This window comes from Corythoichthys intestinalis, chromosome 22, assembly GCF_030265065.1.
Source record: "Corythoichthys intestinalis isolate RoL2023-P3 chromosome 22, ASM3026506v1, whole genome shotgun sequence".
Lineage (NCBI taxonomy): Eukaryota > Metazoa > Chordata > Actinopteri > Syngnathiformes > Syngnathidae > Corythoichthys > Corythoichthys intestinalis.
In genome coordinates, this window is record NC_080416.1 from 24,972,300 (window position 1) to 25,000,229 (window position 27,930).

Genomic DNA, 27,930 nt, shown 5'->3' on the forward strand with positions numbered 1-27,930 from the left:
ATGTGGATTAAAATTGGTCATTGAAGAAAACAAACAGTTTGGACATGAAGTTCAAGGTATCCTGAAAAAAGGGCCCCAACTTGGCCATTGTGAACAATTTTTTCTTTGAAATATAAAGGCAACATCAAAGGCATGCAAATTCGGCCAAAATAGGCTTAGGTGTTAAAGGGTTAAGGACACTTAAAGAGCAATTCAAACCGATCTTACCAAACAATTTAAGTCAGGTGTGTGCCCATTCACTGATAAGTGGTTTAAAGCTACCCTGCCCACTATAAAACACACACCTAGTAAGGACTGTCTTGATGAGAAGCATTGTCTGATGTTCATCATGGCTCGGTCAAAAGAGCTGTCTGAAGACCTGCGATGAAGGATTGTTGATTTGTATAAAGCTGGGAAAGGATACAAAACCATCTCTAAAAGTCTAGATGTTCCTCAATCGACAGTCAGAGAAGTTGTCTACAAATGGACAGAATTTGGCACTGTTGCTTCTCTCCCAAGGAGTGGCCGTCCACCAAAGATGACGCAAAAAGTTCAGCGCACATTACTCAGAGGTAAAAAAGAACCCTAGAGTGTCTGCTAAAGACTTACAGAAATCACTGGCGCAGTCCAATATCTCTGCACACATCAACTACATGTAAAACTATGTCCAAGGATGGTGTTCATTTGAGGACTCCACGGAGGAAGCCACTGCTGTCGAAAAAAAGACATTGTTTGCAAAAAGACACTTGGACACTCCACATAAGTTTTGGCAAAAGATTTTGTGGACTGATGAAACCAAAGCTGAATTGTTTGGGAGTATGATTTGGTCATGATTTGGGGCTGTTTTGCTCCCTCAGGGCCTGGACAACTTGCAATCATTAATGGAAGAATGAATTCAAAGGTTTATCAGGATGTTTTTCAGGAAAACCTGAGGCCGTCTGCGAGACAGTTGCAGCTAAAAAGAAGATGGATGCTCCAACAAGACAATGATCCAAAACACAGAAGTAAATCACCTTCAGAATGGTTTCAGAAGAACTAAATACACGTTCTGGAGTGGCAAAGTCAAAGTCCAGACTTGAACCCCATTGAGATGCTGTGGCATGATCTAAAGACAGCGATTCATGCCAGACATCCCAGGAATCTGAACTACAGCAGTTTTGTAGAGAAGAATGGGCCAAGATTAGTCCTGATTGATGTGCCAGACTAATTTGCAGCTACAGGAAGTGTCTGGTTGAAGTTATTGCTGCCAAAGGCGGGGCCACAAAATATTAAATTTGATGGTTCACCTACTTACTTTACCCCTTCTGTCATTGTTTGTATACCATCCTCATTAAAATATGAAAACCTATAAATGTTTGGGTGGTTTCAGCTAAAGCGGAAACCACCCAAACATCTTTTCTCATCTTTTTTCATCTGTATGATTTTGACAATGATCAGATCACATTAGATGGGGATTTTATGCAGAATTGTGAGAAATTCCAAAAGTTTCTGATACCTTTTCATACCACTGTATATAAGTAATCAAAAGAAAACAAGATTTTCTTCCATCTGTAAGTTGAATTGAGTTCATCACTAGTAGACGTCCGATCCGTGTGAAGTGGGAGGGATGGCAGCGAATGAGCGGTCAATGGCAACTGATGGGTTTAAATTTGGGGCATTTCGGGTCATTTGCTGTTGATTTTTAGTCACTTCCTATTGATTTTGGAACATTTCGAGGTCGCTTCTTGTTGATTTTGGGTTACAGAATAGAAAGTGACCTGGGAATGAATAGGCAGTGACTCAAACTCAACAGGAAGTGACCTGTAAGTGACCTAAAATGAACAGAAAGTGACCTTCAAATACCCCGAATATCAGAAAAACTGGCTGCTGGTTTTGAAAGATCGAACGTTCACCGCCCCCCACCCCCACCAGTGTAAATGGATTGGGCGTCTCGTTTCCTCAATGGCAGCCATTGAGTTAACAGAAACGCTTTTCTCGTTAAAGATTTCAGCAGCAACTTGTTAGTTCCTTTTTTTAAACAGTGACACCGTTTTAAAACATAGCATATCGACAACCATCTGGGATACAAAGTATCACGATATTTGACCATTTCGATGTTTTGTCACACTCCTAATACACTGTTACTACTACATAAAAAGGAAATTTTGCATTTGTATGTATCAGTTTTAATACTCCTACGACTTAAACAAGTAAAATACATTTCAAGCTACAAAAAAATATTTTTACTCAGAGACCAATGTTTAAAAAAAAAAAAAAAAAAAAACACTAAATTTGGAAATGCACATTTCTACTTACCATTGCTTTTATTACATTTAAATTCATTTGGATATAACTAATAGTACCACTACCCAAAATAAAATGGAGAAATATACTGTATATCAAAACCTTATTTTTTCCAGGTAAAAATGTAAAGAAAAGTTAAATGGCCACCAAAAAACATACAAGTAGATCAAGTTAAAAAAGAAAAAAAAAAAAATCATTCAGAAATGTACCCCACAAAAACGAAAAGATTAAATGTTAAACGAATACATTTTGGGAGGCAGAGGATTAGTCAAGTCTTTTTTTTTCTTTTTATAAATAACGCAGAGGAATGGACTCCTTCCTTCTTCTGTGATTGACAGTTTAGCCCTTAGCCCCCCCCCCCCCTTTTTGGCACATTCTAGAATTGGCCGAGGCATCCCATAATCACCGCCAGGCCCGTTAAAGGCAGACGCCTGCGTGCAATTACAGCTGCCATTCCGCTGCCATCTTTTCATTTGGCACCGTAAAATTGTCCATCTCGCACGCCTATAATTGGTCGCGTTCGTTTGGGGTCAGGCTTTCAAAAATAAATAAAAGGGGATGAGGGGCAGCACGCAATGATGGAACGAAAAAAATAATAATTAAAAAAAGGAAATATAAGAAATGTACATAGGAAAACATTTTGTAAAAAGCATGTTAAAAAAGATCAAAAGTAAAAAAAAAAATCTAACTCAAATTGTAAAGAATAATAAATCAATTTTTTATAAAACTATTATTATTAAAAAAAAAAAAAAAAAAAAAAAAAAACTGCGATGACTTTTACTCTACTCAAACACCAAAACGAAGTGCAGTTTTTTTTAGTTGGGAATATTTCATGCTTTTACTAGTTATTTTTAATGTTAATGTGTTTTTAATGCGAAATGAGCACTTTACATTATCCGTTTTGAAGCTGTGTTTGGTCAGCCATTTTCAAAGAGCCAAAACGTCAAAGAGGGCGTGCTAAACCTCATGTTTTGATTTTGATGGATAAAGTTTCATCCAATCATCTCCCAGAAGTAGCAATAGCAACTAAATTCAGTGTTTTCATTGGTTTAGAGACGCAAACATGTCATGTCCTTCAGCAGCATGCTTAGGTCGAAAGGGGTTACACCAATTTTTTTTTTCTTTGCAATTTTTTGCGCAAAAAATAAAATGGAAAAAAATGGAAAAAAATATTGCAAAAAGGATGTGAAAAAAAAAAAAATTACATGTAAAAAAATAACTCAAGTTGTGAAGAGAAATGAATCCTTTTTTATCAAATTGTGAACAAGGTACAGCGGTACCTTAACATACGACCGTTTCGAAACATGATCTTTTCGACATCCGACGTAAAATTTGACCCGCCATTTGTTTCTACATCCGACGACATGCTCGAAATACGATTTATGACAGCGCCGCAGTTTGTTTCCCCGCAAGACGGACGCAAGGTGGTTTTTCTTTAACATGGGCTCCAAGAATGTTAGTACAGGTGGTGAAAAAAAGGAAAAGGTGAGGCTTACCATTAAAATCTATGAGCATGGTGTATGCATCCGTGAGCTGGCTTGACAATACGGACTTAGAAAGTCTACAATCTCGACGGTCCTCCTCCGACATCCATTCACCACTCTTTATAAATTAAGGTCCATCCATCCATCATCTACCGCTTAATCCGGGGTCAAGTGAACATTATTTATTATTATATAATAATAGTACCATCACAATGAACACTGGGGTCCCCCAAGAATGTGTGCTGAGCCCCCTCCTTTTCTCTCTGCTGACCCACGACTGCACCCCGTCATCCAGCTCCAACATCTTCATAAAGTTTGCTGATGACACAACTGTGGTGGGTCTCATCAATAACGGCGATGAGACAGCCTACAGGAGTGAGGTGAGCAGGCTGGCCTTGTGGTGCAAAGACAACAATCTCCACCTGAATGTAGAGAAGACCAAGGAGATTGTTGTCGACTTCAGGAGAGCGCACACCCAGCACGCCCCACTTACGATCAATGGTGCTGCAGTGAAGAGGGTGAGCAGCACCAAGTTCCTGGGCGTGCACATGAGTGAGGACCTCTCCTGGAGTCAGAACATCGCATCACTGGCCAAAAAAGCCCATCAGTGCCTGTACTTCCTCCGTAAACTCAGGAAAGCAAGAGCCCCGGCCCCCATCATGCTGTCATTCTACAGGGGCACCATCGAGAGCATCCTGACCAGCTGCATCACCGTACGGTGTGGAACCTCTACTGTGGCCTGCCGCAAGACCCTGCAGCGCATCGTGAGAGCAGCTGAGAAGGTCATCGGTGCCCCCCCTCACGCCCCTCCTGGATATCTACAACTCCCACCTCATCCACAAAGCCACCAGGATTGCGGGTGACCCCACCCACCCATCCCACAGCCTCTTCAGCTTGCTGCCGTCGGGGAGAAGACTGCGGAGTCTCCGGGCCAGAACCAGCAGGCTCATGGACAGCTTCTTCCACCAGGCTGTCAGGGCTCTGAATTCCCTCCCTGCACTACCCCTTCGTACCCTTCTACCTTCTGCCAAATAAGGTAACCCCCCTTCCATCAACGCCTGCCGTCCAATGCACTAGCGTACTTTAATATTCACTCAGGACTGTTACATTCGGCTGCTATTTCTTTCTCTCTTGAAAATGCACTACCTAATTTCAAGTCACTTTCGTACACATCTTTTGCACCATATTACATTTTAAACTTATATTCATTTTGTTTGTACATAGTCCAGTTGCTATTTTATTTATTATTATTTTTATCTATTATTATTATTTCTTAATTTTTTTATGCTCTGTGTTTTTATAGGCATGTTTGCATGTGGGGAGAGAGGAAAGCAGTTTCATCTGTGCTGTATGTTCTACGTATATGCATAATTGACAATAAAACTGAACTTGAACTTATTATTGTAACATCGCCAAAAAATTGCCTGCTTCGCCAGGTTTTTAATCATTTATTTCAAAACTTGTGCAACACAACATGCCACCTGTCCGCTGCAGTTGAACAAAATGAAAGTAAAAAGCCCTCCCTCACTCTCTCGTACGTCAGCCACGCGGTGAGTTCAGGTACACTACGCAAAACAGAATCACCACATTAGAACGTGATTCATTACATTATTATAGGTATAATTATTACTTTAATTATTAGCAGTGTGACAAACTATCGAAATGGTGATATACAGTGCCTTGCAAAAGTATTCGGCCCCCTTGAACCTTGCAACCTTTCGCCACATTTCAGGCTTCAAACATAAAGATATAAAATTTTAATTTTTTGTAAGAATCAACAACAAGTGGGACACAATCGTGAAGTGGAACAAAATTTATTGGATAATTTAAACTTTTTTAACAAATAAAAAACTGAAAAGTGGGGCGTGCAATATTATTTGGCCCCCTTGCGTTAATACTTTGTAGCGCCACCTTTTGCTCCAATTACAGCTGCAAGTCACTTGGGGTATGTTTCTATCAGTTTTGCACATCGAGAGACTGACATTCTTGCCCATTCTTCCTTGCAAAACAGCTCGAGCTCAGTGAGGTTGGATGGAGAGTGTTTGTGAACAGCAGTCTTCAGCTCTTTCCACAGATTCTCGATTGGATTCAGGTCTGGACTTTGACTTGGCCATTCTAACACCTGGATACGTTTATTTTTGAACCATTCCATTGTAGATTTGGCTTTATGTTTTGGATCATTGTCCTGTTGGAAGATACATCTCCGTCCCAGTCTCAGGTCTTGTGCAGATACCAACAGGTTTTCTTCCAGAATGTTCCTGTATTTGGCTGCATCCATCTTCCCGTCAATTTTAACCATCTTCCCTGTCCCTGCTGAAGAAAAACAGGCCCAAACCATGATGCTGCCACCACCATGTTTGACAGTGGGGATGGTGTGTTCAGGGTGATGAGCTGTGTTGCTTTTATGCCAAACATATCGTTTTGCATTGTGGCCAAAAAGTTCAATTTTGGTTTCATCTGACCAGAGCACCTTCTTCCACATGTTTGGTGTGTCTCCCAGGTGGCTTGTGGCAAACTTTAAACGAGACTTTTTATGGATATCTTTGAGAAATGGCTTTCTTCTTGCCAGTCTTCCATAAAGGCCAGATTTGTGCAGTGTACGACTGATTGTTGTCCTATGGACAGACTCTCCCACCTCAGCTGTAGATCTCTGCAGTTCATCCAGAGTGATCATGGGCCTCTTGGCTACATCTCTGATCAGTTTTCTCCTTGTTTGAGAAGAAAGTTTGGAAGGACGGCCGGGTCTTGGTAGATTTGCAGTGGTCTGATGCTCCTTCCATTTCAATATGATGGCTTGCACAGTGCTCCTTGAGATGTTTAAAGCTTGGGAAATCTTTTTGTATCCAAATCCAGCTTTAAACTTCTCCATAACAGTATCTCGGACCTGCCTGGTGTGTTCCTTGGTTTTCATAATGCTCTCTGCACTTTAAACAGAACCCTGAGACTATCACAAAGCAGGTGCATTTATACGGAGACTTGATTACACACAGGTGGATTCTATTTATCATCATCGGTCATTTAGGACAACATTGGATCATTCAGAGATCCTCACTGAACTTCTGGAGTGAGTTTGCTGCACTGAAAGTAAAGGGGCCGAATAATATTGCACGCCCCACTTTTCAGTTTTTTATTTGTTAAAAAAGTTTAAATTATCCAATAAATGTTGTTCCACTTCACGATTGTGTCCCACTTGTTGATTCTTGACAAAAAAAATAAATTTCATATCTTTATGTTTGAAGCCTGAAATGTGGCGAAAGGTTGCAAGATTCAAGGGGGCCGAATACTTTTGCAAGGCACTGTATCGTGATACTTTGTATCAAAAAAAGGTTATCAATAAGCTCCTGCCAAGAATCGAGATATCGTTTTAAGAAGGTGTCAAAGTCTAAAAAATCAAATAAAAAGGGACTAACAAGTTGCTACCAAAATCTTCCACCATAATAGTGTCTCAGTTAACTCTTAGGCCGCATTGACGGTGCACGACGCCGAATCCATTTAGACTGGGAACGTTCGTTCATTCGAAACCAGAGCATTCACAGTCATTCTGTCCGATTTTCAGGGCATTTACAGGTCATTTCCTGTTGAGTTTGAGTCACTGCCTATTTATTTGGGTGATTCCCAGGTCACTTCCTGTTCTGTAACGCAAAATAAACAGAAGGTGACCCGTAAAATACCCCAAAATCAACAGGAAGTAACTTAATATCAACAGGTAAATGACCTTAAATAGCCCAAAATTACCTCATTGCCTGGCATTGGCTGCCAATGACGGTCATAGACATTCAATCCATTTGAAGTGGGAGGGATGGCAGCAAATGAACGAATGTTCATTCGCTGCCACCCTCCCAGTTCAAATGGATTGGACATCTACTAGTGATAAACTCATTCCAATTCACAGCAGAAGCTTGTTTTTCTGTTTATTAGTTGATTGTAAAATATTTTAGAATGATTTCCTGACCAATGTATTGATAATCTTTGTATCGCCATATCGTCAGATCATCGTTATCGTGAGCTTTGTATCGCAAATCGTATCGTATCGTGAGGTACCAAGAGGTTCCCACTCCTATTAATTACATCATTATTCCGATTTTTATTCATAATTTATTTTTTTGCTACATGTAATTGCTATTTGCAATAGTACCAGCAGTATTTATTAAGGATTTAGTGAAGGTTTTCTGGCTGTGGAACGAATTAATGGAATTATAATGTATTCTTATGGTAAAAACCTGCTCGATACATGACCATTTCGACTTACAAACAAGGTCCTGGAACGAATTAACTTCTTATGTAGAGGTACCACTGTATATTAAGCCTTTAACACAGAACGTGTCGGCAGCTACGCGTTTACGCATATGGTCTTTGAAGCTTCGTCAAGCTGTAATTACGTCACCCACGTGCCGCTGGTTGGTCTCATTTGAAAGTGCGGAAGCTGATGTCCACACCAGTTTTTATTTGAAGTCAATCGACCAAGAAAAACGGGAGATAATGTCATTTGAATTTTATAGTTTTGTTGCACTCATAAATATGCATTAAAACGCTGTATGGACCATGTATCTATCTCCATATTTCCATCATTTCTTGTCCTTTTTCTAAACTGAAAGCAGCACAAAAGACTACATATCCCAAGAGCCATTGTGATGTCAAGAAGGAAGAACCGAATGTGAACATTTTTAATAAATTTCCGAGCGAGGCGCCAACCAAGGAAAGGGAGGCATGCGAAGCAAGCAACGGCCGGTTGGATTAAGCGAGCGACTTTGAAACGTGCAAAATGAATCTAAAACTAAATTTAGCGCAAGCTAATGCATTATTTTATTAACTCAAGGAAGAAGATGAGCCGTATTTGTCGTTTTCCTCGGATGAGTCGGCGTCTCGGCGAGTAGAAGTGACAGCAGCGCACAAACGGAGAAAGAGTAGGCTGTGTGACGTTGTGTGTGACGCAGCTCCGTGACCTGTTCAAGAAGAAGCTTCATTGGGAGCGCAAAAAATAAAACAAAAAAAACTTTATTGTGTCGCATGCCTGAAGATTTTGAATTGAACTGATCTACTTGTTAATATTTTTGAAAATACTTTTTTTCCAATGTTATATAAATTTTTTCTTCACTATAATCTTTTCAATTTTTATATAGACCTGTGTTCGAGAAGCTTGATTGCATGTACGTATATACTTTTGATAAGGAGATGGGTACAATACCTAACTTCACAAAGAGATATCCTCAAAACCCTTTTTCTGTTAGATGACATATAATTTTTTTTCTCACTATTTTGCACTGTATATAACCTGTTTTGACCGTAGTATGTGTAAAGGCCAAAAACGCCTATGACCATACCTGCTGTTTGTGTTGAATTGTCAAACATATAACTATTCAAACTTATTTTTTTCCATTCAATGTTTATCCTAACAAGCTGAATAAATATTCTCAAGCTTCAAAACGGTTGGTCGAGCATGTTTGGTTGTCAATGGGACATCAATATTACAAATTTTGAAGAAAGATTTTGGGATTTGTCTTTTAGGGTCGAAAATGTGGATTGTAATTGGTCAGTGAAGAAAACAACAGTTTGGACATGAAGTTCAAGGTGTCCTATAAAAAGGGAGTCAACTTGGCCATTGTGAACAATTTTTTCTTTGAAATATAAAGGGAACATCAAATGCATGCAAATTCGGCCAAAATAGGCTTAGGTGTTAAAGGGTTAATAAAAGAAAAAAAAAATGAAAAAAGGTGAATTAAAAAAGCAAACATACTAAATGTAAGTGTGCATTTAAAAGAATATAAAAATGTGTGTGGGAAAAAAAACAACTTAGTTTTAAAAATGAAATATAAAAGGCAAAAATAGTAATAAATGTGCAATAAAAAAACAAAACAGCAAAATTACCACAGTGAAAAAAACAATACAATGTGCAAGTAAATTGAAAACAATCAACGCAATAATAATCCCCCCGCCCCATTTTAAAATGTGCACCAAAAAATTGCAATAATAAAACAATTAAAAAAGTAACAGTTACTCCGGGGCATCGATGCGGTCAAAGTTCAGCTCCCAAATTGTGGCCTTCCTCAAACATAAAAATAAATGCAGTGAAACTGTGGTTACCTAAAAGTATCTTTATTATTTCATGCACTTTATACAAAAAAAATATTACAAACAAACAAACAAAAAGTAATAAATTAACCCGTTTAGACAAAGATCTGTCGGCATCATAATGATTTAGTGGTGAAATGAAGCGAGGGGAGAGGGATAATTTCAGGTAAACAATTCATAATAATACCTGCTTATCTAACTATGTACTGTACACTTTCTCTTAAACCTGTGCTTACACAGTCAAAAAAACATAGTTAACATATTGTTACAAATATAAACAGCCAAATTAGCTTCTATAGTCAAACCAGTGTCACTAAAAGAAACATGAGAAGAATAAATAAAAAAAGAAATTGAGCTCTGGTCCGGAAAACCTCTTAAGAAAAAAACATTTAAAAAGACACAAGTCTGTCTGCAGGTCTTTAAATAGTGTAACAGCTCTCAAGTGTGTTAACATTCGTGTCAAACCTGGAAATGTTTCAGGCGCTTGCATTAAAAAAAAAGTTCTGGTCTTCTATTAAGCTAATCGGCGGCCGTTTTGTGGCTTCTTCACGTGAACGCGGCAGCTTTTGTGACTAATCCGAGGCACTGAGACCGAAGCTCATCTCAAATGAACCGTTCATGAAACAAGTCCTGTGATATTCGTCAATTTCGGCGTACTTTTTTCATATTAGAACGCCGCCTGGTCGTGTTCTCATTTAAGGCAACGCAATGTCTGATTGTCTTTGGTCATGTTGCTTCCTCCTCGAACTATATTAGGTGTAATGTTAGAATGTGTGCGTGTGTGTCACCAGGTTTAAAAGTTCTGCTGTCGCCGCTTCTTGGCGTCCATAGCGTCGAGAATGGGTTGGCGTTTAGCCGTGTAACGCTGACGCAGCTCCTCGATCTCGCGCTCCATCATGGGGTCCAGGGCTGTCAGGCGCATCTGAAGTTCCTCAAAATCAAGGTTCTTCAACTATACAAACCAGAATAGAAACTTTTAAAATTTTGTTACAGTGTACACATTTAAAGTGCATGTGACACGAAAAAGCATGTTTATTTCATCATACACGCGGTATTTTATGCTCCTGAATGATATGGACCGCTTGGATGTGTGTGGAAGCGATCGCTATATTTATTTAGCTTTTTGAATCCCGCGCCATGAAAATGAGTGCTTCGGTCTTGCATTGAGGAGGAGGGCTCTGTGACGTGTACGGTAGAAGACGTACTCTTTACTATACAGCGTACTGTTGTGTATGAGGACGAAGGATTCAGCTGATTTTGCAGATTAATACGTTTTTCACGTCACGCCAGCCAAACGGCTGCAGAAAAATCTTTCTGTATGAGGGAGAGGCGTATGCGCCTTTTTGGAGTTTCAAAAGGTTCCCATTCACCGTGGATATTGGCCAAAACAAGCCCGACTACAGTGGAACCATTGGACTCAGGAGGAAGTGAGTAAACATCTTGTTTAGGATTATGTCAAATATTAATACAGCTATTACAAAGTAAACACTACAAACTTTCTTTAAATAAAGGACTACTTACGTTTGATCATTGATAGGCATGTAAAAAGCTCTCCTCATGCACATTAGCACGTTAGCTGCACAACAACTGCAGCTACCCTCCTCCGGGGAACGAACTGTAAATTGCTCTCCGCCGGGCGGTTTGCCGATCCGCAAAGACAATCGACAACTCAGTCATCATGTCAAATAATCCAGGTGAGTTATGTGTGATTTTCTGCTTCAAAGACTTTGAAACATCACTCGGTTTGGGTTAGCATGTCGGCTAGCTGTCACGCCTTTTGGTTTGTTTACATTCTCCGAAGCCGGGGAAGGGAAATGACATACAGTATGCCCGATTTAGGTGTCATAAAATATCGTTCGGGAGGTGCGACAGTAAAGGTGAAGTCGACAGTTTTGACCATTATGGAGTAATTTTGCCATGTCGTCCTGAATAAATGCATTTTTATTATTTCATATTCCATTTAGCACAAGACTGTTATTTGTGTCATGAGCATGCCATTTATTTAGCAATTGGGGAAAATACTTGGATAAAAAGAATATCTTGTAAAAATATTGAAGTAAAGAGACAGAAACAATGACATTTTGCAGCTCTCATCGTCGCGTTTTCCTCGTTGTGAATAGTTTCCCCTCGACGGGCTGACTGGTCCTTCTCAAGCCATTTATATAGCTATTGGGGATAAATACTTGGATAAAAAGAATATCCTGTAAAAATATTGGAGTAGAGAGACTGAAACAATGATGTTTTGCGGCTCTCTTCGTCGCGTTTTCCTCGTTCTGAATAATTCCCCCTCAATGGGCTGAATAGTAAAACCGATGAGCCCAGTCTACCGCTGACGTCATCCACCTGTTGGGGACGCGAAAGGCGTGGCTAATCAGCAGATTAAAAGACTAATTTCTCGTCATCTACGCTTTGCTAAATTGTTGTATATAGTCGAATCGTCTCAAAATATGATTCTAATTCACATAATAATGCCATTTAAGACTTTTTTTCTCATGTCGTATGCTCTTTAACTCACTGGCTGCTAAGGCTGCAACAACTAACTGATTAAAATTGAATAATAAGTTGTTGCCAACTAATTTAATAATCGACTTTTGCCAGCAGCTATGAGCAGTCCCATTTGGGTCCTTGTTTGTGTGTCATGTGAGGCTGCGCGCCAACGATTAGAGCAAGAGAGGGTGAGTTCACTGCTACACTCAAGTGGGGTTGCTGAATCAATACAGTAATACTACAAAGTGTTGAAAGTTTGATTGTTTTTTGTGTTGTTAGATCCAGTGTGCATCCGTCAGAGGTGAGTAAATGAAGCTAATTGTATTTTTTGCTGGTGAAACCTTAGTACTTAGCATGGAATGCTAAGCTAGTTAGCGATTATGCTAATCAGTGTCTGAAGTGTCCCTTTGTATTCTGTTTTGGGGAAGCATATTAGCACTTCAGTTATTGTTAGATAGAAGTTGTTTCATTTCTTTTTATGAAAGAAACCACACACATAAACCCATTCATATAACAGCTTAGTCTCAACACAAACAAAAAAAAAAAAAATATATATATATATATATATATATATATTTTTTTTTTTTTTAAAGGGCTAAAACGTAAAAAAAGAATCCAGAAATACAGTGGCATTGCCAAAAGATATAAAAATATATGGCGGAAAACACAGACGAGACTGAGAAAGCAGTTTCTGCTCTTGCACCCCTCGTTAAAATAAACTGCTGTATTTTAAGCCAAAAGAACTGTTGTGTTTGATAGAACAATATGTCTATATGCTGCCATAGCAGATTCGTTGCGCATTAAGCCCCCGAACTATTTTTAATTTGTCCATTTTACCCTGGAAACCCCCGTTTACAGACGTCGCGCGACCGCTTTTGTTTCAACCCAGCCATAAAAAGAAGGTAATTATATTTATTATTCAAAATGTCATTCTTAGCTTAGAATCATTAATTGATGTCTAATATTTCATTAAAAAAAAAAAAAAACTTTAAAAAAATTATTCACTCACTTATTTTAAACTTTTAACAAATTACGTCATTATGAAAAAAATGGCGTCTGTAAAAAAGTCACGGATATCTATCTCATAACCATCGTTTAATTGTATTCTTTTTGTTACTGTCGCATTTTCCCTGATGTGTTAGATGATAAATAATCGATCCAAACAAAGAAACATTGAAAATAAACGTTTAAAAGGGTAAACATATGAAAAAGAACATCTCGACCACTCCTTGATGTCTGCAATTTCTGCATAGCGACCCTTGTTATATTACCATGTTTCACCCATAAAATCCCCCCAAAAATCTAGCTGTGGCCATTCACAGCTGTGTCTTGACACTCGGTGATACATGCTACATGGAGTTTTTGGATCGAAAATCATGGTATCTTTAATTATGCTCTCGTGTGCTCTCACCTCCAGTTAAGGTTTTGCTGTTTAATTTTTTTTTAATGCCCTCCTGTTCAAAATTGTTCTTCCCCCAGAAAATTGAGATTTTAAGCTTTCCAATGATGTATCACACATGCATATAGGACAATTTTAAAATTTAGCCCAATTCGGGGTCTCAGAGCGGTACAAGTCACCTGAGTGTTTTCCGGCATATACGTTTTATACTCTGCAACACTCCCGGAGAAAGCAGAAGTGGATGTACTGTAAAAAGTACAATACTGTAACATGTTTGGAACTTTTGTTCAAATAAAAACCACAAAAAAAAAAGCCCCCCCCCCAATATCAGATCGGGACTCAAAGTCAGTTGACTCGAAGGCACAAATATTCGATCAGGACATCCCTGCCTGTGACCCTTATTTGGCTAAGCAGTTCAGAAGATTATTGAATTAATTAAATTTGCCTATCAAAATAATTGTTTGTAGGAGCTGAGATTACTCACAAAGTCAAAGTCTCCATCTTGGGGCACCTTCCAGTTGTCGGGGAAGATGTTCTTGGACTGAATATGGTAGCCTGGCTGCTCCTGAGGCTGGTTGTGGTTGTAGTTTTCCTGCTGGTGTTGCTGGTGTTGATGCTGCTGCTGTTGTTGTTGCTGCTGCTGCTGCTGCTGGTGTTGCGCCACCTTGTTGGAGTCCTGCTTGTCAAAGTAGTCCATGAAGGACGGACGCAGTGGCTGCTGTGGTGTGGCGTGCCCTGCAGGGAGCGTCAATGTAAGCAAGAGATATGTTTATGAAACATTTTTTAATGCACGTTTAATCGCATGAACGCTCACTCCTCATTGAGCCCTGCTCCTCCTCATCCTCTTCGTCATCGCTGTTGATGACCATAGTACCGAGGTCGGATTCCAGCATGGTGTTGCCGTGCTCAATCATAGTCTGCGCTCCTTCGCTCATGGTCCCAGTGGCGCGCATGGTGCCCGCGCCCTCCGAGCCAGACTTCACCATGGTGTGAGAGTCTACTTCTGTCTCCTCTTCCTGGAGGATTCAACAAAGACAGGCTTTTTGGCTTTTTTGTATGTCCACATATTATTGTATTTTACATAATGCAAGTCAAACATTTTTAATAGTTTGGCAAGGGCTGCGACTACATAAAATTACACTAACAGACGCTTATTTAGCCTGTTGTTTTCTATATCTGCTATCACTATGTTTGTTCTTGGTCACTGATCAAATATAATTTCACCAAAAATGTAACTTATATACAGAATTCCTGCAGGTTATAACCACTGAGCACAGAATTTACAAGGCACTCATTTAACTCATTGGCAATGAGGGTTAAATGGAACCTCGGAATTAAAGACTTGTAGGCTCTAATAAGCCACAATTGTTCTCTTTACCGAAATACGTTATTAGAAATAGGAGTGTGCCATCTTAGGCACCCCACGATTCGATCCATTTACGATTCAGGGTGCAACGATTCTGTGATTGAATGATGATCACGGTATTGTTTTTTTTTTTTTTTTACAAGAAAGTGCAAAAACTTATTTCTCAACATGCCTATACAACACAGCTGACCTTAAGCTTAAGCTGCAAAGGCAGTACTTATTTCTCTAAACAATACAATAAAATTTACACCGGTGGATTGAATTCCATATTTTCTGGAAATAGACAAAGTCCCTTTAGAAATAAGACTACCGGTACTAGTATATTTAACCAATATACTTTGTTTTTACAGATTTCTGTACCATGTTTGTAGTGTTACCGCTGTGCTTAATCCTGGTTTTACACGTTCTGCATCAGGAGTAACTTTTGTACACCACCAAACAACGTACAAAACGACACGTTAGTGAAGTTATTAAATAGCATAGCACTTGGCGCTAACTAGTAACACCTCAAAAACATCAACACTGAAGGCTAAACAGTACAAGAGGGTTCGTGTACTCACCTCTTGCGCAGTCCCTAGCAACACACTAGGAACATTTTCCATTAACCAGGCATGAAAATGGGTCAGGGGTTAAAAAGGTGAGAAAGGTGTGGAGGAAATATGTTCCGGCGTTCTGCCAAAATGTCCGCCGTCGGCAAAACGTCCTACATGTGGCGAATTTGACCATTTTAATTTTTCAAATAAGGCTTAATATTCGAGTTAACGGGGGTTTAATTAGTTGAAGGAGTTGATTTCAACCACCTTTGACTCGCGCTAGCTTAGCCACTCCGGAGCCCTGAAACTAACAAATAACTGTCAAACTGCACAGAATTTGTTCAAATCATTTCCAACGACTAATTAAACCCCGGCTAACTCAAAGATTAAGCCTAATGTAAAAAATTCTGAACTTCCCCTTTAAAATAAAGACCATTGAATATGGCCCTTAAAATGTTGTCTATAAAAGTTTTAGAGCAATAAAACAAACAACACAAATGAATAAAATGAACAGGAATCCTTCAAAGAATTTCATAATGGGTCCAAATTATTTTTCGAACAGATCATGTGACTATAGAACCTTAGAGACAGCCGTTTGCATTGCTTAGCCAAAACTACAGCTGAGGAGGCAAGATGGATATTTAGAATTTCTTTAAACCTAAGCTTTCAAAACCCTCAACAACAACTGAGCTTGAACCGAGGATTGAGCACGAGCAGTATCAAAAAGTCCTGGCTGTCGTGTTACCTGTTGTGCTGTAATTCCAAGTGGTGCTTGAATTGGATGCTTATAGCGGTGGACAGTCTTTTTGAGCCAGCGCAAAGTTTGCAGCGCACGGAGATATTTTTGTTATCTTTACTGGACAAAAATGTGAAGTAATGGCTGTGTTTCCAGTGTGCAAATGCAGCCGTTTGTAGTATATCTCCTGCCTATTTCATTGCATCCTGGCGAGGTAGCAAGGCTATGTTGTTTTGGCCGCAAACTCCCAGCGCTCACGCATCATGGTAATACACGTGACCCTTTTTTTCCCATCCCCGATTAAAAAATGTGACATATGATGTCACTCCCATGACTACAGTATTCTTCATTCTACACACATTATGGGGCAATAACAAAATAGTAACGCACAGGCATCAAGGAAAGTAATTTTACTCAGATTACTGATTTAGAAAAATGAACGCGTTAGATTGTTCTTTACTGAAAGAAAGTAATCAGATTAGTTACGCATTACGATACCGCGTTATTGACAACACTGCTTTTATATTACCGTTAAATACACAAGCTTGACGCTACCTTAACGGGAGCTATTTTTTCACCAGACGCTCCGGCAGTGTTCAACGCAAGCTGCAACGAACGGCAGTAACTTTGTCATACCACAAAATATGAAAACGAAAACCATTACTCACTAAATTCAATATGCTGGCAAATGCATTCATCTAAAAACAATTGGAAGTGATACTTTACCTCCTCCAGCGAATGTGAATTTGTGCTTAGTACAAGATCATCTGTCGCAATTAGCGATCTTTGACGCTTTTTTTTCCCTCCCCGCATACAAACTTGTTTCTCTCTCAGCGGCTGTGATTAACCTCAATGAAGTTGCTGTCCTAGCTAAGCCTTGCCTATCATTCGTCTTTGTAAGTTTTTAGTAACTTTGTGTATTGAATTTGAAAGGAAAATGTGTGTTTTGTTTTTGACGAACTTTTTCATGAAGCTAAACTGTTGAAGCTACTCACATGTGGAAAAATACGAGTGTACAACGTTTTAAATGTATTCATTTGGTATATTTAAGTTACCACGATTTGAGAGATCAATAAATTGAAGAATTTACGCCTTGCGATTGGAGTGCTTGTTTTTGGGTTTGCTGGAATAGCGTCACTGACACACGCAGCATCAAACAGGGGAAGGGGTAAGCGCTGCCGCGCCAAGCTAATTCTGGCTGCATTTTCGACACATGAAAAATAACGAATACGTACTACTGTATGACGGAAAATTTTAGTGGTTTTGTAACCGCGACGTTTTCATAGCATGGTAATCCGTGAAGGTAACTGGCACATGCCTACAAACGACCCCCCCCCCCCCTTAAAAAAAATTTTCTCCTCGGATCTACACGATTCACGTAGGTCATCCTTTTTGACTTCAAAACGGCGAATTTCGCCGAAAGGTGAGAGATTTTCATGCCTGATTAACACAACTTGAACCTACTGCTGGACAACTGAAACGCAAAGATCTCTCTTCCCCTCTCGCTCTAAAAGATTACTTGCGCACAAAAGAGGACCCAAAGCGTGACCCAGTGCTTGCCTGCCTCATACACAAATGTATTTTTGGGTCTTTTGAAAAGGAGTAAATTTCTCGCTCAGAAACTTCCGCTGCATCCATCTTAACCTTGTGCATCCCTTTAGGTGTCCGGGCGGCAGACGTATCATGAACTTCGTTCCGCTGGCAGCGGGCTGTCATGAAGTTATTAGGGAAAATCATCATTTTTGGACATTTATGAATCGGAATCGAATCGTCAAGTGTCGAATCTCGAATAATCTAATAGTCGATTTTTTGGCACACACTTTATTAGAAACACATATAATATTTCCATTGATTTATAATCAGGGGTGCACATAAGTGGTCCCCATGCGCGCATGCGTACCGGACGTAGACAAATGCGCTGGCCCTCAACGACTTCCATACGCTTTTGCGTACCGATGGCTGACCACCGTATTTGCGGCAGACACGAGAAAACAACTTCTCAAAATGTCAAAGAGGCAGGCCACACTGAGTAATTACTTCCGTGTTCCCCCACCCCCGTCAAAAGACAGACAGACGACAGAGACGTCACCGGAGCTACCGAAAAAACAGGACTTTTGCTGAAAAGTAGGAGGTACCATGGCTAGAAGCAAATGATGCTCGCACGGAAATGCGGTACAAAATGTGCTGTGAGAATCCCAATGTCGCCGATAAGAGCAGCGCATTTTATGTAGGGTCAAAGAATTTCAGCCATCCAAACTTTGAAAAGCACGAAAAAAACAGAGAGCATGTGGCAATTAAGCAAACTATCGATGTCAAACAGGACCCTGCTCGCCCTATGGACAAGTGGCGGAATAAAGGTAATGAACAGCGACATGCACTGACAAACGTGTTTTTGCCCGCATTTTACAAAGCTAAACATGCACATTCAATAAGGTCTTAAGAGGAGGACATCCCACTTTTAAAAAGGCTTGGAGTTAATGTGGGAGCCGCATAATGCCCTTTATTTTGAATTGGTGCTTTTTATTTCTTTACATTTCAAAGCAATGGCAATTTTGTTGTGCCAGTTGATGTTAAATCAAGCATTAATTGTTAATATAATTAATTAAAGTTAATTGGCTCTAAGTAAAGCTTGTCATAAATTTATCGCATCAGGCGGGTTGGCTCTCAAGCTCAATGAGGACCAAGTCACATCTCCAGGTCCTCCTCTGAGAACCTGGGCAAAAAAATTATGTGCACCCCTGTTTATAATTCTATAATATTTAGAACATGTTTTGACCTACAGAGGGCGCCATGTTTTATGGACGCTCGGGTGATGAATTAGATTCACTGTCATGTTACGAATACTACTACGTAACTGCAATTCCTTCTACGCGAGACGTTCAACACACGCGTCGATTGTTAAAAGCGGCGAGTACAAAGGCTGAACCATATAGGAAAAACCTTACATTGCAACTTTTTGGGAGTTTGCGATATATTGTGATAAATATTGCATAATTAAAACTAGAAAAATGACTTGAATAGTTTTGTTTGGGAAGACTGGTTGACTCACCATGACCACATTGTATTCATATAATACAGTTTACCCCAGGCTAAGGGGATTCTTCTGTGAATTATGAAGACGGATGTAAAAAGGGATTCAGGAGGCCATGTCTTAGTACACTTGCTGCTTTTATGAAGCAAAACAATAGTTTATATGTTCACAAAAAAAAAAAAAAAAAAAAGTGCACGTCCTGCGATAGGACTATTGCGCAACCACACATTGCGATGGCGATGTTCAAATGATATATTGTGCAGGCCTAGCGAGTACCTAGTATTTATGTTTTTATTGAGTCTTTACCTCATTTGCTCCCAAAAACGTATAAATATGTTCTATTTTTAATTGCTTCAGTGTCCCAAAGACATATTTATACATCTTTTACGTTTTTTTTCAAAAGAGTCATCTCTGGGTTCTGATTCAATTTAGCTCCAAAGCACAAAGCTGAAAATCCATTCCAAAGCAATAAAACTGCCACTGGAGGGCAGTAGCGCATTTGGCAAGACCCGCAACCCGATTCAACGGCAATGAAGAGCCAAGCCGCATGGCTGGGGCGCCGGTGGAAGACGACCGAATCGATGCCAGGCGGCAGACGACCGAGCAGAACATCTGGTAAGACACCCGGGATGCCAGGAGCTGAACGACCGAGCGGAACCACCGGGACCACTAGTGCTGCAGACGATGCCTTTGACTCCATGCTGCTCGCGAGCAGACCCCGCAGAGACTCAAAAAAATTCATGAGACAGGCGGCGATGAGGGAAAAGTTTAACTGGCTGTCGCGGCTGGAACAGCATCATATTTCAGTTAAATATGTGTAAATAAATAGTTACTTTGCTATCAAAAGCTCTATTTGTCTTGTTGTTTATCTTATTTTGTAAAAGGAAAACATTATTCAGATGTTTGGGATGTAACTAAAGCTAAATATAGCTGTGTTAAAGTCAAAGTTATGTTTGAAATGTATGCTTTCACAAAAAGCTTAATTTCTCAGTTTTTTTCATCAGAAATTAGAAAATTGCTCAAACTAAGGCATTTTCTAATGCTTATTTCTAAAGAATGGAAAAAGAATTTTCTGTGGGCCTTGCAAAATCAGTCAAAATCCAGTAAAACGGCTGGGAGCGAAAGGCCTTGCTCCGGTGAAAATGGCTGGGAGTGAATGAGTTAATTACCTTTTAATTGTAGTACTTTGGGTGTCAAATTTGTCTCTTGTAGAACATTTCACCAATGTGAACAATTTTGCAGAACACCGTTTTTTTCCCAACTCCTGTCTCGTCTCATCCAGTCTTTCCTGTTCATTTTGCTTTTGCTGCTCGTTTTGTGAAATATCGACATTGCTGTCACGCTCATTAATGTTCCTCTCGGGTTCACATTGAAAGGGTGGAACAGATGACATGTTCATGTCACTAGAGTCACACTCTAGAAGCCCGGCAGAGTAACCATGTGATGTCACCACCCTTCAACGTCAACAAAAATGGCAACCTACTAGTTATACTAATTTTACAAATTGTATAAAAACGAAAACATCGAGAGGGGTTTGAATATCAAATAATTTTAACTCACAATAACGTTTATCTTTTAAGAACTACAAATCTTTCTATCTGTGGATCTCTTTAAAACCTGTTCAATGAAATTCAATGCATTATTAATTCTTAAAACCCTGCGACTTATATTCCGAAAAACACAGCAAGTGAACGGGTTGTACTAACAGAGTTGTCGTCCTCTTCCTCAAGTTCCCTCTGCTGCTCCTGCTGCCTCTTGGCCTTCATCTCCATAGCCTCGGTGATCAAGTCCCTCAAAATAGAGACCGGCTTAGCCTGGCTGATGAAAGGATGCTGGAAACGTGCGAGTCATTCATGAATAAAATCAGTCTGTTTTCCGTTTAAAGTTCCACCAAATACTTGAAACGGACCTGTAGGAGTTGTGTGGCGGTGGCTCTCTGTTCCGGATTCTTCACTAAACATTTCTTGACAAAGTCCGTGAAGTCGTCCGACCACAACTCTGGTTTCCGGAATGTCGGCGGAGGGTTGGTGGGAATCATGAAGATGGCCTGAAAGCGAGTAAACGGGCAAAGTAGGTATCAAGACGAGGAGTCACGTCCGGCATATTATCTTCACTCACTCTCATGGGGTGAATGTCGGCGTAGGGGGGTTTGCCCTCGGCCATCTCGATGGACGTGATACCCAGCGACCAGATGTCGGCCACGCAGTTGTAGCCAATCTCCTGGATCACCTCTGGTGCCATCCAGAAAGGCGTTCCAATCACAGTGTTCCTCTTCGCCATAGTGTCCTAAGAAGGAAATTTTAAATTTGCTTATATTTGACCTACTCAGTGTAGGCTCAAAAGCAACTGTTTGCTGCCTACATGCTCAGGAAGGCCAAAATCATCGTAAATACTTCCTGTTTGTATACTTACCGTTAGCTGTCCAGCCACTCCAAAGTCAGCCAGCTTGGCGTGTCCTTCCGTGTTGAGTAGAATGTTGCCAGCCTTGATGTCGCGGTGAATCTTCCTCATAAAGTGAAGGTATTCCAGACCTTTGAGGGTTGATTTTAAAATGGTGGCAATCTCATCCTCTGTTAGCTGAAAAGTAAACAAAAAAGTTACTATATATTCTGACACATTGCTGCCAAGCCTGCAAATCAGCTGTAGGCGTGTCGGTGACTGTGCTAAAACCCCAGCTAACCGTCAAATAACTGCCTTACTTGTTACAACGTGGAAAACGGATGCTACTTTGCCTAGCTTGTTTCGTGTATCTCCACAACTCATAAACCATGCAGCTATTACTATATATTATGATGCATTGCTGCGGAGTGTACAAATCACCTGTAAGCGTGTTTGTGACTGTGCTAAAGCCACAGCCAACTGTCTCTACTTGTTACAACGTGGAAAATGGATGCTACTTTGCCTAGCTTGTTTCTTACATCTCCACAACACATAAACCGTGCAGCTATGTGAGCGGGTACATGTAGACAACATCCATTAGCCACATTTTCGGCACACCATACTCCCACCTCCATGCTAGTGGCATTTAACATGTTAGATCAGCATAATAGGCAAGCGAATGAGAAAGTTGCAACTACGCCAAATAGCCCCTGATGGTGCTTAGTCCATCCCTATTCGAATAAGACTGTAAGCCTACAGTGATCCCGCGTGACTTCGCGGTTCAAGTTTCGCGGATTCAGTGCATCGCGCGGTTCTAAAAAGTATTCATCAAAAAATAAAAATGAAAAAATACACGTCGTTTCCTTTTTAGGCGCAAAAGACAAGAGTTTTGCAGGAAGGTAAACATGACAGGGGCTTTGAACACACACACAGGCACTCATACAAGGTGTGTTATTGGTTCCTGCTGAGATTGACAAGAGAGCCACATTGCAGCCTCTCCACTTATAATCAACCGAGGGGACCAATCAGAGGTGCGTCATCCCGTGAGCTGATTGGCTGTGCACCACTCCAGCCACCCCAATGCTGATCGACGGACGAGTCCACCAATAAGGGGCAAAACACGTGAGGTGATGTCGCTTGCATTCAATACATTTTCTATGGAACGAGTGCGACGGGGCGAAAAACGCCAACCCTCTTGCGGTAAAGCCACGTGCAACGTTTATGCACGTGAAATTTCACGCTCATGCACGTGCACACGAGGACCAGCGATGCGATATAAGAAAATTGGAAATAGTTCTATTTCTGTCGCCTGACACTAAAACCAATCAGCAACCGGTTTATTGATCAACAAATCACCTGGGAGGACTAGGCATGTGGCGGTATGAGATTCTGACGGTATGATAACCTTAAGCCAAAATATCACAGTTTCACGGAATTGCAATTACAACTCTAAAATGTGTTACTTTGAGATATCCGGGTTAAAGAAATAAATACATTAAACTTATTTCCATTCAACAGGATTTTTAATTCTTCGAAACATACTAGCAAATCAGAACATTAGCATAAAGTGAAGTTAAATAAAAAATAAATGAAATATTCTAAATACAATTAAAAGCAATCCTTTACGTGAGCCTAAGCCCACAGCCACAGCTCAACATTACCACCATCAGAACAAATATACTTTAATTATTTTCCATAAAAAGCACGTGTGTATGACTCGTATCATGTTTACATTAAACACACACTCTTTCTCAACACGGACAGTTGCCAGAGAAGAAAAAAAAAACGTTTTACCATCGCTAGACACACTAAACACGCTGGAGTTAACTCTCATAGCTGGTGGGTAACGTTAATGACAGTGTTTACTAGAGGTGTGCATCGACACCGCCCTCACGATTCGATTACGATTCGGAAGGCCACGATTCGATTCAATTCGATTTGATTCGATTCAGAGGGTCACGATTCGATTCGGTTCGATTCGGCAATGCATTACGATGCATTAAAGCCTGGGATGCATTAAAATTCTAAAGCAAAGCATATTTTTCGTGAATCATGAGCCAACACAAGCGGACAGACATTAAACAACTTTTTATTGGCTCTTGTGTCACTCCTGGTTGAAGTCAAATGAAAATAGTATACTTTCATATATATCTTTAAAAAAAAAAAATTAGATCACGGCATTTAATTAGTGCTTTGAATGAGACCAGGGCTTTCTCTCTCTTTTTTTTTTTTTTTTTACACACAGTAGCAGCCATTCACACAGTGCAACATCTGAACTCCTGTGCAAAATCAGTAATAACAGTCACTGCATTTTAGTCACAACGACCCATCAATTAAAATATTCAAGTAAATATTAACCCTTTAAGGTCTGGACCTATTTTGTCTGATTTTGCATGCCTTTGAAGTTGCCTTTATATTTCAAAGAAAGAATTGTTTACGATGGCCTGGTTTGGTCCCTTTTTTTGTGACACCTTGAACTTCATGTCCAAATTGTTGTTTCCTTCACTGATCAATTATAAATCATCATTTTGGGCCCAAAAAGACCAAAAATTCCAAAATCGTTTTGTCAAAATTTTTAATATTGATGTCCAATTGACAACCAAACATGCGTAACGAACCGTTTTGAAACTTTGTAATATTTATTCAACATGTTAGGATGAACATTCAACCAAAAAAATTTAGAATAAATAGTCTTATAGTTGACAATTCAACATAAACAACAGGTATAGCCATAGGCGTTTTTTGCCTTTATACATGCTCCAGTCAAAACAGGTTATATACAGCAGACCTAACAGTGAAGAACAGTGAAAAAATATATACCATCTAACACAAAAAGTGTTTAGAGGCCATCTCTTTATGAGTTTAGGTATTGCGGCCCATCGCCTGATGAAAACTATGTACACACAATCAAGCTTCTTGAACACACATTTATATACACAAATTGAGAAGATTGATGTGGGAAAAATATATACATATAACATTGGGGGAAAAAAAGCATTTTCAAAAATATTTACAATAAACAAGTTAAATTTTTTTCAGTCATGCCACTCCGAAAAGCAGTTTCGTCCTGGAATTAGACACGGCTACATCACACAGCTCACACTTCCATGGGGTGTCGGTCCTCTTTCCACCCTTCCATTTTCATTTCACTTTACTTTCATTGTCACTATAAATGTACATGAAAATAAATCAGTATTTATGAAAATAATAAAGTATAAAATAAAAATATATACAGCAATAAATAATAATGGAAATCTATATGTATGACAATAGAAAGAATACCATAGCTGAATATGTGCTACATCCCTAATCTTCATATAGAAAGAAGAACACCACAAATGATAAATTCCTGCCTGGGATACCCACAGTGCACGTACGACTTTGATCTGATATGCACATTTTATTATTATATACACAAACACACACTTATATTGCGTCAAAATTAACTTTGTCTTGCAATATCAAAAGAAACTTTCAAAAGAAACGTTTTCAGCATGAAAAAAAAAGTGAGTTGGTTTACCTCTGCTCGTCGATGGCGTCACCCACGTGTTCAAATCCGTCACTATCTTCACTCGAGGACTCTTCCGAAGAAGACGATGATGACGAATTTGGACCATCCTCTTTCTCAAGTTGATCAGAAGCACAATTGCTTGCGCTAAATTTAGTTTTCCGTTCATTGTCAAAGTCACACAAAGTCGCTGCTCGATCCAGGAGTATCCAACTGGCCGTCGCTCGCCACCTCGCAGCTTCAGAAAACTCCTCCCTCTCGTTCGGTTGAACCTCGCACCGCAGTTATATTTATAAAAAAAAATAAAATAACGCATTTTGTGCTTCCACTGTGACTTCGAAAGGGTTCGTTTGATTTGTGTTTTTTTCATGGAGCTTCCGTTTTGAAAAAGGACTAGAAATGATGGAAATATAGACATAAACAAATGATCCCTGCAGCGTTTTAATGTTTTTTTGAGAGGACAATAAAACTATAAAACTTAAATGACAATATCTCACGTTCTAGTTGGTTGATTGACTTCAAATAATAACGAGAGTAAACCGCAACTTCCGCACTTTAAAACGAGACCAACCAACGGCATGTGGGTGACGTAATTAAAACGTGAGGGCGCTTCAAAGACGACGTGCGCTGAGGACGCGCCGGCGCGTCCTTCGACTCTCAAGGGTTAAAGAAAACGACAAAGAAAATATTGTGTTGTTTTTCCCGTAAGAGTAGCCTTATCTCGTTAGCTGATTGGCTGCGCACAACGCAGCCTAGGCCAACATCCACATTGTTCTATCTCCAGTCTCATGGGGGAATGTGAACATGAGGACCTCCCGAGTCATTTTCAGCTGTACTTTTCCCCGATTCTACCCACTTTAAGAGTACCTAAAGCCTGCTACATCCCTCCACAACTTCCGCAGTTTTTATACCCGGAAATGGAGCACTCTGTTCCTACCAAACACCTCCAGGACCTCCAAGGGGATATTTAGCATTACTTTTCACCAATTTTACCCGCTTTGAGAGCACTCAACTCACGAAGAGTTTCATCAACTTTTGCCCATAAATGGACCTCTCTATCCCCTCCAAACATCTTCAGGATGATTTTCAGTGGTACCTTTAACCATTTTTGCCCTCTTTGACAGCACCCAAAGCTTGCTATAAACATCCAACATCTTCGGGGAAATTTTAACTTTTATTTTAACCGCAAATGAAGGCTCATATCCTTGCTACACCTGCTCTTCGTTCATGAGTGGACATACACAACATCCAGGATGTGTGCTAAGTTCCCACCACGTAAGGTAATTCAATCCTACTTCGCGGTTTTTCCCTTTTCGCGGGGGTTTCTGGTCCCCATTAACCACGAAAAACTGTATATCTGTGTATCTATGAAGACCAGACCCACCGTTTTATTGCGTAGTCTGATGATGTCAGAGACCGAACCAGCCCCGCAATACTCCATGACGATCCATAGATCTGTGTTCTTAAAGTAGCTGCCGTAGTATTTCACCACATACGGACTTTGAGAAAAGGCAAAAGATTAGCTACTCTTGTCATGGACAAACTGCAAGGTGGATTCTATATTTATTTTGCTTTGTTTGTTGAACCTGTCGCATTGCTGCATGATGGAAATCTCCTTGATGATCTCTTGCAAGTCAGACTCCACGGGAACTTGCTTGATGGCCACGACCTGTCCCGACTCCTTGTGGATGGCTTTAAACACGCTGCCATAAGACCTAAAAACAAATAAGATGTAAGGTTTGGAGTCAATCAAGAGACTCAACTCTTTCTACACATTATTTCCACTCTGTCCCATTTGGCCTGTGATGAGGGGAAGTAAAAAAAAAAAAATCTTACTCACCCTTCACCAAGTTTTTCCAGGACGTCAAAGACTTCCTCTGGTTGTTTGGTGAGACTGTCTTCACTCAGCTTTTTCAGCTTGCTGCTTAAGGGAAAAAAAGACGTAATAACATAAAAAACCAATGTAATTCATAAACTTATGTTGAATGATGAGTCAGTGATAACATATAAAAAGCTTTGGTTCCTCTTTCTACAGGAGTGTGTATGTGCCACAAATGATAGGAATAAGTTTTTTCATAGACACGATCAAGTTTCGCGTTCTTACAACGTAGAGTCATTTCTAGTAAAATAAAAAAACGAAAAAGTGTTAAGAAGGCCGACATAGCTAACTATAATTAGCATCGCCGGTTAGCTCAGCGGCAGCTAACAAGTAAAAAAGCTTTAAATGACTAACAACAGGAGCCGAAACACGGTCACTGACCTTTTGGGAGCTGATTGTTCCATGGTTTGGAATGGCAAAATATCCGAAAAGGTGAGGGAATGATGTTCAGTTGCAGTGTGTTTATTTCTATGATAACAGAGTGGACATTGTCGTCGTTGTTGTCAAAAAAAATTGTGGTTGCCTTTGCGTGAGGGCCACTAGCTAGCCGTGTCTTCTGACCAATGATGAGCCACGTTGCATCGAGGTGACTCCGGCACTGCGCACGCGCACTGTTAAATCCCAGGCTTAAGCGTCGAGCGTGTTGGCCCGTGGCTGCGATACGCAAGTACGTCGCCATGTTGAATGTGTCAGAGTCGCTGCACTTACGAAGTCAAGGGAATTTACTTTTCAAAACGACAAGATACAAAGTCTTTTATTAACCCTTTACAAAACATACTTACTAATGTTAATTTATT

At 40.0% G+C, this 27,930-nt stretch overlaps 1 protein-coding gene across 1 annotated transcript; it reads right to left on the reverse strand.

Annotated features, from left to right (window-relative positions):
- Positions 1 to 7,019: 7,019 nt before the first annotated feature.
- On the reverse strand, positions 7,020 to 27,692 carry stk3 (serine/threonine kinase 3 (STE20 homolog, yeast)). Its single transcript, XM_057827846.1, has 11 exons — positions 27,515 to 27,692; positions 27,095 to 27,175; positions 26,841 to 26,969; positions 26,639 to 26,753; positions 21,780 to 21,944; positions 21,486 to 21,653; positions 21,277 to 21,414; positions 21,074 to 21,199; positions 14,516 to 14,717; positions 14,186 to 14,436; positions 7,020 to 10,767 (listed from the first exon to the last, which is right to left on the reverse strand). Exons 1-11 carry the CDS (start codon positions 27,535 to 27,537, stop codon positions 10,609 to 10,611), a joined length of 1,557 nt encoding a protein of 518 aa, XP_057683829.1. The 5' UTR covers positions 27,538 to 27,692; the 3' UTR covers positions 7,020 to 10,608.
- Between the last annotated feature and the right edge of the window lie 238 nt (positions 27,693 to 27,930).